A 14,565-nucleotide genomic window follows, 5' to 3' on the forward strand; every position below is an offset into this window, starting at 1 on the left:
TTCAGAATATCACATACTATATATATTTAAGATCTCTATCATTATAATTAGTTTGATAGACTTATTAGAGCAAAAACAGTCTTTGAAGTGAAGGGAATTATAGACTCTAGTGGTGAAAGAGACAAACCAGAAATACTAAAATTGGTAAAGTTCACATTTTGGGCTGAGGTCCTGTTTGCCTGGATTGGAAAATGGGGGTATTATAACCAGGTAACCAAGGATAAGACCAAGCTCAAATGTTACTCAAACATAATAGAAATAGAAAGGAAAGGAAAAGGAAAAAACCTTAATTCAGAACTTTCCATAGTTCTGTAGATGGACAGATCTAGTTTTATCAATATACAGCACTAAATATCCAAGCAGAGTATCAAAAGTATACCTAGAACTACAATGATGATCAGTGAAAGATGTTATGGGTCAAATCTGGCCTTCCCCACTCCAATCTACTTTTCCATCAGCACAAATACAATTCAAAACAGTATGACTGAACGAGTATTTTATCAATTCTTCACAAGTTTTTGAAGGAGAAAAAACTGGGAGGAAGGAAAAAGAGGGATAAAATACTGAAAAACATACCAGAGGAGGCTTCCAATCTCTCCAGTCTGCTGATCAACCAGTCAAGAGATCCAGAAAATTGAGCACAGTTTTTACGATTCCCCCTAATCAGTGCCGCTATTAAAAGAAAAACAGGGAAAAAAGGTTCACAATTAATGTGTCCAATTCATATTAACAGAAACCCCATCATTTCTGTGATGAACCATTATCCAACCAACCAGATGCAAAACAACTTGGTATATCATTATATTAAAAAGTAAAATTTGTAGTATTTTGTTGTCATCAAATTGCCCATCACTGTAAAAAATTTAATTTATCTAAAACTAACAATCATCTCCATAGATCCCCCTTGAATATCAAAGTAGTCAGTTTTGAAGTAACAAAAAGTCAGTCCATTGGTGTCTTCGAGCAAATCCCAATATAGCATTACTGTTGGAGAAGCTGGAGGGTATTGAAAAGGAGGAGTGGAACACACAAACCGAGGGAATGTACTTGGTACCATCAAAATAAACATTCACGAAGGAAAAAGAAAAAAAAGAGGACAAAACAAAACGCATAATTTTATGTTCAGGAAATGTTTGTCACGCTTTCTGTCCTTGTGGGATTTGTACTTTTTACTTCACAATACTGCAAAAGTGTGGCATTAAAAAAATTGGATCGGGAAAAAAAGAAAGTTCTACATAAATTATAAATGGAAGAATTATGTTACCATCATTTATCTCTAAATGAAGGAGACCAGAAGAGGTCTCCTATGGTAACAAAGCTTCATTCTGAAAAACATCATGTTTTAAAGTAGATTAAAGTTACTTGTGATGATAACACTGTAAATGCTTCTTTTAAAGTCATCAAAAAAAAATTGAGCCAAGTTCATCCTTGGACAGAAATGGAATTACAGGTGGAGAGAAGTAAATGGGGGAAGGAGTACATTGTGATGATTTCAGGACTTGAAGAATCTCTCCTTCTTCTCCCCAGAAAAAAACCCATCATGGACTAACAATTCCATCTAGGAACATGGAACAGTGCAAACTGCTGTTCCTATGCAAGCGTCACATGTAGGTCTACCAATGCATCATTCTTAACCGGAAGCTTCCCCTGCTATTCTCTTCAACAGAGTGCTCATCGCACTGGGAGGAAGTATGGTCCAGGGGCTAAGGAGACCAGGTCTATACCTGGTTCTGCTACTGATTCACTGTATGACTTTGGACAATCACTGAATCATCCTATAACTCAGTAACCTCATCAGTAAAAGGGGCTAAAATGCTTACATATCTTCTTAAAACACTTTGTGAGCTACAGAGGAAAGCACTGTATGGGGGCTAAGTATTATTGTGGCTATTAGTTATGCAATGTTATATTGTCCTATGGTTTTGTGATGTTAATTCATTTCCAGTAGGAACTTCATCTAGACCCCTAGAATTGCAGCCTCAGTATGATTTGAACCTGGGTCTGCTGCAGACATGAAAGGCCAGGGTATGAATCCTAATCCATTATGTGACCAAACCACCAGGTTGACAGAGCGGTTTTAGAGAAGCAGGAGAAGAGAGGCCAAAAACCTAATCCTCTATGGCAAATCATCTCTCTCTGCTCCTGGAGAACTACTCTCTCAGAGTGGGAAATAGTGATCAGAGAACAGTTCCACTAAATATTTATTTAGAGGCATTCAGCTGTAAGCTGTAGATAATTTTACTACTGGTCATATAAACACAACTAATCACTAAGCACAAAGAAGCCCTAAGGCCCTGTGTAGACGGGAGGGGTGGTCCCCCTCTGAGGAGGACCCAGAGAGGGAGCCAGACCCACCATGGCTGACAGAAGCCTGCCCCAGGGAAACACCTGACCGGAAGCAAGGGGGCGGGTCTAGGCCTTTAAAGGCCCCAGTGGCCCCACCTGACCGGAAGCAGGGGGGGCAGAGCTAGGCCTTTAAGAGCCAGACCGGTGAGCTCAGTTGGCGGGAGGCAGCCGAAGGGGAAGGACGTGTCTCCTCTGGAGCGCCTAGCCAAGGCCGGGCCGGGGAGCCGGGCTGAGAGGGAGTGGCCAGCCTTAAACCCAGCCTGGGGATCGACCGAGGCCTCCCCCAGGTACCCTACAGCCTGGGAGTTGGAGGGACCACCAGAGACCCCCTCGGCCTGGGAGCCGGAAGAAGGCCCGTCGGGGCTCCCAGCGGACTACGAGCCAGAAGAGAACCCCCCAGAGACACCCGGGGCTTGGGAGACAAAACCAGACCTGCCAGAGCAGTGCTGAGCCTGGGACCCCGAGGATCTACCGGCTCTGCCCGAGGCCTGGGGACCGCAGGACCTGGAGGAGCTACCCCCCAAAGATGAGCCCATGGAGCTACCCGAGCTGCCGCCCATGGACAATGAGAGCCTAGCCGGTCTACCCCACCTCAGCGACCCAGAGGAGGCAGGTACCGGGGGTTTCAGGGAGGAAGAAGCCCAGGGATAGCCGCACGTTGGTGGCTGAGTCAGGGGCAACCCGGGCAGCGTGTTGCGGCCGGATCCCTGCCGACCCGGTGGCAAACGCCGTTGCCACTGCCAGGGCCCTGGGCTGGGACGCAGTGGAGACGGGCGGGCCTGCGTCCCCCTCCCCCCTTTCCTATCCTCCGTGAGGAAGCCTTCCCCACCGTGCCGTTCCAGAGAGCGGCTTGCTCACCTGCCAGCCCTGCCTGAGGGCCTGGCCTTAAGACTACTTGCCTTGCCAGCCCTGCCTGAGGGTCTGGCCGTAGACTGCTTGCCCTGAAAAGGGCACAAGACTGCTCCCGGTGGGAGGTAGCCGGGAGGGGTGGTCCCTCTCTGAGGAGGACCCAGAGAGGGGAAACCCCGGACGCTGCTCCCTGGTTTCAGGGGCACGTCCACACCCTGTTATGGCAGAAGGGAAAGTGCATTTCATGAGCCAGTACTGAAAACAAAGATGAAGAAAGATGCATTTCAAATCACACATTTGAGATACAAAATTCATCTAAATTATGAAAGCTCACATTCCACATAAAATACTTAAATGAGTTCGTTTCTATTTTTTTTAAGGGTCGTTCTTTGTAACAATGAATTATAAGACCATGTTTTGAGCTAGTATATTTAAAAGGCTATCAAGAATTTTGACTACACATTTCATATGTCAGAGTTTCTGACTCATTGAATTAAAAATGCTTCTTGTGACTGAAAATGAAACAGATTTCTCAGTATAAACCTATTTCTGGTTTTATATGACTGGAGGAGGAAGAAAATGACAACCACCATTCTGGACAGAAACCTTTTTTGAAAAATTCTCTCTCAGGTCCTTACATGACCCCCATACCATAGTATCTGAGTGCCTCACCATCACATTTTTATCCTCTCACCAAACCCTTTGAGGTAGGGAACTGAACTCAGTGCAAACCCTTAGTCTCCCTGTACCTTATTTTGCCTCACATCTGTAAAATGGAGACAATATTATAGTTTTCTACCTCACCTTAGTATTAGTGAGACACTAAAATATTTTCTTAATTGTGGCTATAGAAAAGTCTGTAAAAGTCCTTATACCATACAATGTTTTAAATGAAGCATGAGGCTGTACTCCATGTGAAGATGAAAGTATTGAACTGCTACTTTTCTCAGCGCATGGTGCTGAATGAGACAGAATTCCTGTGGATCATGTGATAAGGTATTATAATGCAAACGCAAGCAAGATGAATTAAGGTTCCATGGGAAACCTTAATTTTGGCATTTCATAGCTTCTCAGCGCTTCCTTTTGCAACTTTTAATGTAGACTTTTTGTATTGACTATTACAATGAATTCCTATCATTACACAATGCATATTGTATTATTAGATTTCATTTAATTTAATTTCATATTTAATTTTATTACAGGTGGACCAAACCTTCATTCTGGCATCTCCTAGCTTCTGAATACTTGTCTTTGCACCCTTCTTAGAGTTATTTGAGATATTTTAATGTAATATTATACACTGGATGCATATTATTTTTTGTCATTTTATTTTTTCATCTTTTTTCCATTTTATAATAAAAATTATGCTATCATGGTGTCAAACAATCCTACATTCAGCACATACACAGGTCAAGTGTCTTCCAGCAGACAGCATATAGCAACTATAAAGAGTTCCAACAAAAGCAAGCAAAAAAATAATAAAAATTGCCATTTGGAATTCTACCATTAGCAGTCTCGGAAATCTTCATTTTCTCTTAATCTGTCCATCTTTTATGGTGGTGGTGAAAGTGGCAAACCACATTTTAGAACTTATATTTTCAAGGTTGCCTTTCAAGGCATATAACAAGGATAAGAAACTAATAGGATCAGTCTGAGCAGTATCATCAGGCAATGAACAGATAAGGTTAAAGAAATAAAAACATAAAATAAAGATCAGTCTTCTAGGTCTGCATTCTCTAGAGCTTGCTGTGTCATTTTAACCTTCCCTTTATCCCAAATCATGTGTTCTGCCTCTGCATTTCAGAACAGATACAAGCAATAATTGTACAATCACAATCATTTTACATATAAGTTCAAAGTACCATATAAGTTCATTCTCCTAAGAGTAACAGCATAAATTCAGGACATAAATACCCTTTGGGATCAATTATTCCAAAGAACTACTTGATAAGCATTCATAAGAATCATAGAAAATTAAGGCTGGAAGGGACTCAGGAGGTCATCTAGTCCGACCCCCTCCTCAAAGCAGGACCAACCCCAAGTAAATCATCCCAGCCAGGGCTTTGTCAAGCCAGGCCTTAAAACCCTCTAAGGATGGAGATTCCATCACCTCCCTTGGTAACCCATTGCAGTGCTTCACAACCCTCCTAGTAAATTTTTTTTTCTTAATATCCAACCTAGACCTCCCCCACTGCAACTTGAGACCCTTACTCCTAGTTCTGTCATCTACTACCACTGAGAACAGCCTAGCTCCATCTTCTCTGGAATTCCCCTTAAGGTAGTTGAAGGCCATTATCAAATCTCCCTTCACTCTTCTCTTCTGCAGACTAAACAAGCCCAGTTCCCTCAACCTCTCCTCATAAGTCATGTGCTCCAGCCCTCTAATGATTTTTGTTGCCCTCTACTGGACTCTCTCCAATTTGTCCACATCATTCCTGTAGTGGTGAGCCCAAAACTGGACACAATACTCCAAATGTGACCTCACCAGTGCTGAACAGAGGGGAATAATCACTTCCCATGATCTGCTGGCAATGCTCCTACTAATGCAGGCCAATATTCCATTAGCCTTCTTGGCAACAAGGGCACACTGTTGACTCAGTTACTCAGTTACAAATAATACAAGGAAAGACTGAAATGCAAATATATGTAGTAGTCACTCAATGCATCTACTAGTGCTAGATCTAGTTTCTCTGATATTGCCACCATATATCCGTTTTGATGCTCTCTTTCATCGCAATCTACCACTCACCTACATTCTTAGTGACCTTATGTTGATTTTCTGTCCAACCTGATAGATTCCTGTCCGCCACACTTTGTTCTCCTCATTCAGCCTCTAGTCCTGGATCAACTCCCCCTTTCACCAAAATGGCCATTCACTTCACCTTGTCTTCATTAAGCAGCGCTCTCTCTCTTATCCCTCAATAACAGAATTCCTTTTCTCTAAACGTCATCCACTTTCTCCTTTTCTTTTTCATGTATGTCCTTGGTCCGCTGCCCTCACCTGGCTCTTCTATGACTGCCAGTCCATCCATGTCCATGACTGCTCTGCCTCTCCCAGCCTCCTCCTCTCCACCATTGATTCAGTATTCTCCCTATCCCACAAGATGCATTTGCTCCTCTCTCTCTCACACCGCAAAATGATTTCCATTAATTCCCGACATCCAGTTCCTCTTTTCCTTGCTGCCAAATGCCTCTGAATCAAGACACTATGCAGACTTCCCTCTGGTACAACTTTGTACTCTCTCCTTTCAAATTCTGCCATTTTTTTGTTCAAACAGCATTATTTCTCCACCCCACTGATTCATATACCCACAAACTTGGCTTCCTACTCACAACCTACAGCTCCTTCCCCTTAAGCCTTGTAGATAGCTCTTCCTTCTCCACACAATATCCCACCAGCTTTCTTCCAAAAGATGGATCAGAACTATTGTGATCACCCTCCTGATTTCACTACTCCTTTTTCCCCCTCTACCCCTGAAGTTTCCCACCTAATCTCCACCTCCAAAACTTCCCATATGCCTCATTCACCCAGTTTAAGATGCTGTGTTATCAAACTTTCTATCAACAAAACATAGACCTCTGCTACCTCAGCTCTTTCCCTTGTAACCCATCCCACTACTCTGTCTATATGCATATTTTGACACTTTATGATTGTGAGCTTCTGGGAATGGGTAGCATGCCTTCTAATATGTCTATATAGTGTACATTATGGATACTAAAAACAAACCACTATCATCACAAAACAACAAAAATAACAATTAACAAAGCAAAACTAACCATCCTACAGCCTAGCAAAAGTGCAATTCTGGGAAAATTCTGGATTCCATTTTGACTCACTTTTCCTTGGTTCATAATCCCATATGAAGCTGTGAAAATTAGCATCTTGTCACTAATTTGCAACAAATCAGATGAGGAAAGATTGTAAACCAGTATGTTAGTGTGTAGCAAATCAAGACCACCAGAGTCTCATTCACCATAGGAGTGCCCATCCTACTTTGTGATGCCCTAGTAACATGACAGAAATGCTCACAATGACTGAATATATTTCTGATAAAGGATGTGCACACATTCTGTAGCTCCTCTGTCAGAGATAAACTGCAGTCATTTTTATGACTTATGATTCATCCAATCTCAGGTAGAGGTTTGTACATTTTTTTTTTCTCTTAAGGATGAAATATATGCCACAAACAACATCTCAGAAGCCATGAATGATGACAATATCAACCACTTTGATTTAGATGCACACAATGGAAAACTACAGTTTGTGGAAACAAGAAAAAGTTAACATTATCTACCACCAACAAAATTACTGAACAGCACTTTCATTGTTCAGTACAGAACAGTGAACAAATCTACCTAGATCAGGCCAATGTGCTTAAGAATTATCTACCACAAGATATTGTAATTACATATGTCATGACTGTTATACAATGATAAAGATGTCAAAACAAAAACCTGTGCATGCATTTTGCTATGCAATTATAACACATGGAAACCAATCATGGGTGGTGGAGGGGAGATAATGTGTGGGATGAGAGACTGAGATGGGATGAAAAGCTTGGGAGGGGGAAAATAAGAGAGGACAAGGAAATTGGAACTGGTAATAACTGGGAAGAAAGACTGGGACTCTGGAGAGAAAGACAAGGACTGACTTGGCAAAGAGACTGGGAGTAGGATGAGGAGCCTAAGGAGAAGAGATTGGGATTGGCTAGGTAAGGAAAATGGGACTGTAATGAGGAGACGGGGGAAGGGGGTGAAGAGATACGACTTAGGCAGGTTGGAAGGGATGGGGAAGAATGGGTCATGGTTTGTGGGGGGGATGGGCAGAAGGGTCTGTGCCCACTAGAGAACACTCCCCTCCAGGGCCTGAATGAAACCCAAGACCAAATCTGAAACCCCCTGTGTGTGTGCAACATCCCCCTCTAGTGCTGGTCCACATATAACTTGACAACCCACTATTGTTGTCAACTATTCTATTAGCTCAAATGGCTGAGGTCTGTGCGGGCTCCACCCCACTGATGGCACATGATGGAATTTATTTTTTCAGTTTAATGTCCTAGGTTTTTATAACTCAAATAACTACATTAAAAGATTATTAAGACTGCAAAGTCAATTAAAAATAGTACCTGACCATGTAAAGACTGTATCATAATGCATACATACAAAGGGACCAAATTAAGGTTCCACAGGCAACCTTATTTCTGGTCTTTCCTAACTTTTGAGTGCTTTACTTTGCAATCTAAATAATGTTGTTTTAACGAGTGCTCGCGCACATATGTGCAAGCAAGAGATGTAGCTTTAATGATATGAGTTTGGAATAGCCCATTATTGACGAGTGATGCACTTTTTACTGTCTGAACTCTTCAGAATCAGAAGGGATACATCCAAATGCCTTACACTACTGGACGGTCTAAACTGACAGCTATTCAGGGGGACCCAGTTATACATGCCTAACCTCAGACTTTTGCGAGAAGACTCAGGCTCTTGGAATGTTTCCCAGGCTCTCTGGCTTTTCAGTACTGCAATCTGAAACTGACATCGAAGGGAAGAGAGAGATGGGTTTCTTGAGCCTGAGACACACTACGGTGGGGACTCACTTAAGGTCGAGAGTTGTTTTACTATTCCGATTTTAAAAGGATGAATTTATTTTATGTCAAATGTCACTGAGAAAACTTGATGACAGAGGAACAAGGATCAGCCAAGGTAATACCTCAGGCTTTTCCATTTCAAATTGTAAGCCATTATGGACATACCCCTGTTACTTTGGGAGATAGCTTACCTTCAAATGGCACCAGTCCAGGATTTCATGTAGCAAAATCTCTGCTTTTACATGATCCGCATTATAAGGAAAAGGAGGAAACAGTCTTGCAGCAGGTTATGTCTGTTTTATTTAAAGAAAATGTATTGGCAGCCATTTGGAAGTTGCTCGGAGAGAAGGAATGTTGAATTAGTTCTGACAGAGTATGGGTGAGGCAGTAAAATGTAGCAAAATAAATTAAGTTTATGATGATGGTTTTGGAGCTTATTATATTGTTTTAGAAATAAAGGATTTATTTTTTATATAGTCATTTTGCTCAAAACTGAAGGGCAACCTGGGATGAACAGTGAAATAGTAACACAACATATCTGTTACAGGCAGGAAGTAAAGAATACTGTGCCCAATTGAAATTGTTGTGGAAAATTATCAGGAAACAAAAGTCTACTACACAAGTGCAAGTTTGGACAGGACAGCCAGGTTAACAACCAGGCCCTTACGAAGAACGGCATTGGAACTTTAATAAGCACAAGTAGTCAAGATCTTAGTTTTATATCATCCATAAAAACAGCACCCTCCACACTGCCATGGTATTAGTCCATTACAGACTCAGACAGAAGAATGATCCAGTGGTTACATATATTCTAGTTTCAGGCCCTGATACTCATATGTGATCTGTGTAGATCGACCCTCTTGTTTATGCAAATCTGACTGCAATATCAAGATAATAGATTATAAAGTCCCCAGCACAGAACTGTAGCTTTCTATGTGTTTATGCAGCACCTAACAATGTTGACTGAGACCTCTAGACAATACAACAATATAAAAAAAATTTCAACCACATGCAAGACACCGAAATGCAAAAATCATGGATTTGTCATGGTATCCATTTACTTTAATGAAGGCATACTTGCTTCATTTTTCCTAGTTATTCTGCCACACAGTGAAACAGATGGTCTCCTCCAATGCAGTCCCTACATAATTTCAATAGTCTTTGGTTTCAGATTTTTCATTTCAACTGAATATGTTATTCTGCTGTCAACAAATCCCAGACAATCACACTATGTCTTACCTAGTAATTCATACAAAGAATTTAGAATAGATTTCCAAGTCTCTCCTGCTTCCTTCCCAGCTACATCAGCAAAATGGGCTGCACTGCTGTATACGTGCAAGCGATCAATGCATTCAAGGACAAGGTTGATCATACCCTAGAAAGAAAAAGTTCAGGTTTTCAGAGAAGAAAGTATTCCTTCGGTGCGAAGATATCAATGTAGATTAAAAGAAGACAAAAGGGAAAAAAAGAGTACATGACAAAAAAGAAAAATATATGTAAAACACAAGTAGATATGCAGCAGATGAAGTCAATGTAGCTATCTCTGGGGGAAAGCTATAAAAGAAAATGCTAAAGAATGTTTTACAGTGCTTTGCTACTAGCATATTTGCTATATGAGTCTTTCCAAATAAAACAAATACCTGAGTTTCAACACCAATTAATAATTAAGCCCCAATTCTGCAAGGTATTTAGATAGGAATCTGATACTAGTGGCGCCAGTAAAGTAAGTGGGATAAATCACATGCTTAAACTCAGGCATGTGCTTAAGTACCTTACTGCCTCAGGGCATAATTCTATATAAAGAGAGGGAACTAAATAGTCTATTATGACAGTAATTACTAATTATCTTTGAGGGGAGAACACAAGGGCATACAGTAGACCCTCAAAAATATGAACATCAGAGTTGTGGACTGACTGTTCAACTGCACATCATGTGGAACCGGAAGTAAGCAATCAGCAGCAGCAGAGACCCCCCAAAAAAGCAAATGCTGTACTGTGCCTGTATTGCATCTTAAAAGTAGGCACATCTGGGGTACCTGTGTCCACCCACTCATGCCAAAGACCCTTAGGATCACAGGCTGTCTTGGGCTGGTGAGCCCCCACTGCCAGCCCAAGACAGCCTGAGCAGACAGAGCTGGAGCAGCGCTGAGGTCTGCACCCCTTTCCTGTAAGTTGCAGGTGCTGTCTCCAAACCCCTGCCCCCTTTAGCAGGGAGGGGGATAAAGTTTGAAATCTCAGTCTGAGCCTGGAGAAAGAAACTGCTGCAGCCTGAGCTGCTGATGCTGTGGCCTGGAGCAGCAGCTGCTGGAGCAGGAACACAAGCTGCAGCCAACAAGCTGCGCTCTGGAAGAGCTTTTCACTTTTAAAGGGCCACAGCTTATACCGCGTGCACACTGATGCTGCCCAAGCTTTGCCCCCGGCTTCACTCCTGAGTCCACATTTTGTTCAGAGTTACAAACATTTCAGAGTTATGAACAACGTCCATTCCCAAGGCGTTTGTATTGTTGAGGTTCTATTGTAATTCAGGGTTGTGAATGTCAACTCATTCATTCTGATGTTCAGAATATGGTATTTTTTAAAAACAGGGAAAAGAAATAAAATCTTTAATTTCCTCTCCAAAAAACCCAAATGAGTAGAGATCACAGGCAGGAGAAGACCCTAAAAAAACTAATGGATATACCACATGAGCAAGTCTAAGATCAGATGTGTAGCCATCTCAAAAAAATATATATTTCTTTAAATTACTGAAATTATTCATCAGATTAGACTCTAATATTTCATGTGCTGCACCAGAAATTTACTAAAACTAGGCTCGGAGCATTACAGATTTCCAGTTACATGCATCAGCCAAAAAACTCAAAGAAATTAGATTTTCAAAATGATGCTATTTGTATGAATACAGTGGAGATCGTTTAATATCAAAATGTCCTCCCAAAAGCTATTTTCAAAACTGAAAGTGTCTCCTCTACCATGTTGAGCCCTATGGTTGCTCCTAAACTTGGGTTTCCCACAAGCCACCCAGCTACCTATAACATCATTGTTAGTTAAAAACTCTACTGGCATACACATAATGCTAGAAATACAGTAATAATGTAAAGAAAAAAAGTATCTACCTCTTCCTGGAAGAGATTCTGTCGATTCTTCAGTGCTCTTAGCCTGTTCTGCTTGTCTTCATGTTCTAAATGTTCATCTGGTGGGTGGAAGTAGCCGATCAAGTCCTGAAGGCTCAGACTGACCAACTCAATGGGAAAGTCAACTGTGGAAGACTTCACTTTCTTGCTGAGAGCATCAAGGCCCCTAAAGTGAGTTAAAAAAATTTCTCTTAGTTTTAAAAAATGAATCGATTTGTCATTGTCTTTTTTCTCTTCATTGTTTTAAAAGCCGACCTGAGTTCTCTGCTTTAAGTCACCATCCTCTCAATGTTTCCTCCTCACCAAAGGTAAGTCAAATGCATAGGAAAAGAGTTAGTAAAAGAGACTCATGTCCGTTCCATTCAGCTTTTTTAAATAACCAGAATAGATATTAGTTGGTGTTTCAACTCCATATTTGGAGTGATGAAGGAAATATCAGAGACAAAACAAAGGAAAAGTAACTGTTAAAGCTGTTTATCAGAGTGTTTCTCTATTGTCAAGTCACTTACACTCTAAATGAAGAACTAAAACTGGAAAACATTCTGAAGAAATCACTGTAGGTGTAGGAGGAACAGTTACTGATGAAAAATGAAGGAACTCAGTTACAGTAAAGCACTTAATGTTTCAAAATGTACAGTACAGAAACATAACTAACTCTTATTAAGGCCCCGACCCTCCTTTGTTTAAAGTGAGCTTTGCAATTGACTTCAGTGGGAGCAGGACTGGGTCCTATGCAATAATCTTTCTATTAAGGTCACCAACTACTCAGGTCCAAGGCCTGGAGTCAGCAAAATTCTTCAAAATGTACCCAACTTTCAGCATGAGAGTAGTGCCATTGATGTCAATGGGACGGCTCACAGTGTCAAAGATGGGCACAAGTTTAAGCACCTTGTTGAACTGCAATCTACAATATATGATTTATTTTACAATGTGTCCAATGAAACACTAAGGCAGAAGTAACTAACATATATCTTTATCCTTTTTGCAACCTCTTATTTAAAAAAAAAAAAAATCAATACACTACAATATTTTCACACGATACAGTAATTTATGTTTTAACTTACCTGAGTGAGCTAGCAAGAACCAAGCTACAAAAACAAAATCTCCAAATTTTTATTTAAACAATGAAAGTCCTTACTGGAGAAAATGTTAATAAATAGCACACAGTCAATTTACTGTACTGTACAACAAAGTATGTCATCATACACTAAAATGGTGAATTCTCAGAATTTCCAAAAGAAATCTAAGAAAGATGCTGCTTCAAAGACAATCCTTAATAAGGCTTTGAAATATGATATAACGATCACTAATTCAATTTGTGCTTATTGTAATAAGATCATGCTAAAACTGGTTTGTTAAGAATAGTAATATGGATGCACTTGTACTTCTACATAATTTCTACTGAAATTCAGCGTTATCCAGATTTTTAAAATTGTTGTTACCACAATACTTTCTCTCCCACTTTATCCTGTATGGTATTCTTAGGAGCTTCTAAGATAACCTTCACAAAAAAGAAACCATCTATGGCTTTACTCTATAATTTTTATTTTGAATATCACAATAGGCAACTCTTCTAGCAGGCACTTCTGCCTGTCACATCCTGAGTAAATGAAGATTTGCTTTTTCAATAAATTAGCAAATCTGTATATTATGACTGAACATGGATCCAGGCCAGAGACACTTCAATCCAATGTCTCAACTCTCTTTTGGCTTTGGGAAGGGAGCAGCATGAGACTCTCACTCATTATTTTGCTATTTCCAGCTACAATATGAAACAAGGTGAGAATGGTCTTTTGTGAGCTATTGGGCCAACAAAAAGGTTCAGAAATTAGGGTCTTACCAGGGCCATTTAAGAGATGATTCAGTGTGGGAAATCTTACTATGCTGAGTTGTCTACAATTGTCTCATTCTCAGCAGGCCAAAATATTAATCCATAAAACAAAACTTTTTATACACTTCAAGGTATTAAAGAAACAAATAATAAAAGCATAAATGACAAAAAAAGCAAACAAGGGGAACACACTCAAAAGGAGAAAACTTGGCAAAATAATGATCTAATGACATGATAGGAAGGAGGAGGATTCAGGTTTTTCAGAAGAAAATATTTACAGCAAAATATTGAGATTACAAAAATAAATAAAAAATAAAAACTTTTAAAAGATATAAATAAGTGGAGATGGCAGAAATAATGACTGTTCTAATGCCTCTAGAATTCCAACTCTTGGATTATTTTAAGGTGGAGAAGGGAGAGGGATATAGTCTCTGAGAAAAGTATTTTCCAAACTGTTCTAAATGTTTTTGTAGAAACCCTTGTACATTTCCAAAAATGTAAAGGTTTTGTTTGTAACTCCATATTTGTCCAGGTTTGAAATTACACAATACAGCAAAGACTAAGCACTGATGTCCTGATCTAGCAAAGGTTAACCACTCAAAGTCATAGTTAATTTTTACATGAGCAGGTCCCTTTGACTTCTTCTAGAGCTATTCACATGGGTAAATTTAACCAGGCACTTAAGATCATTACTGCAAGTGAGCCTAAGTTTGCAAGGTAAAAAGATGCAGCAAGCAAGCAAGACCAGAAGAACAAAAGGAATGGAATTAATTTAAACATTTTTTTAAATTTGAAAAATGACATCTCTAATTGAATAATG

The 14,565-nt window shown here is 40.2% G+C and overlaps 1 protein-coding gene across 16 annotated transcripts in view; it reads right to left on the minus strand.

The window, feature by feature from the left end:
* RYR2 (ryanodine receptor 2) overlaps window positions 1-14,565 on the minus strand; it is a 646,139-nt gene that overhangs the window by 341,912 nt on the left and 289,662 nt on the right. For all 16 annotated transcript variants that reach the window (XM_067535799.1, XM_067535792.1, XM_067535786.1 and 13 more), the window contains 3 exons: window positions 11,897-12,080; window positions 10,023-10,158; window positions 577-672 (listed from right to left, as the gene is read on the minus strand). In XM_067535799.1, coding sequence (XP_067391900.1) covers window positions 577-672; window positions 10,023-10,158; window positions 11,897-12,080 — 416 coding nt within the window. The remainder of the gene's footprint in view (window positions 1-576; window positions 673-10,022; window positions 10,159-11,896; window positions 12,081-14,565) is intronic.

Source organism: Emydura macquarii, unplaced genomic scaffold (assembly GCF_026122565.2).
Source record: "Emydura macquarii macquarii isolate MOO-44397 ecotype Brisbane River unplaced genomic scaffold, CSIRO-AGI_Emac_v2 contig_3517, whole genome shotgun sequence".
Taxonomy (NCBI): domain Eukaryota; kingdom Metazoa; phylum Chordata; order Testudines; family Chelidae; genus Emydura; species Emydura macquarii.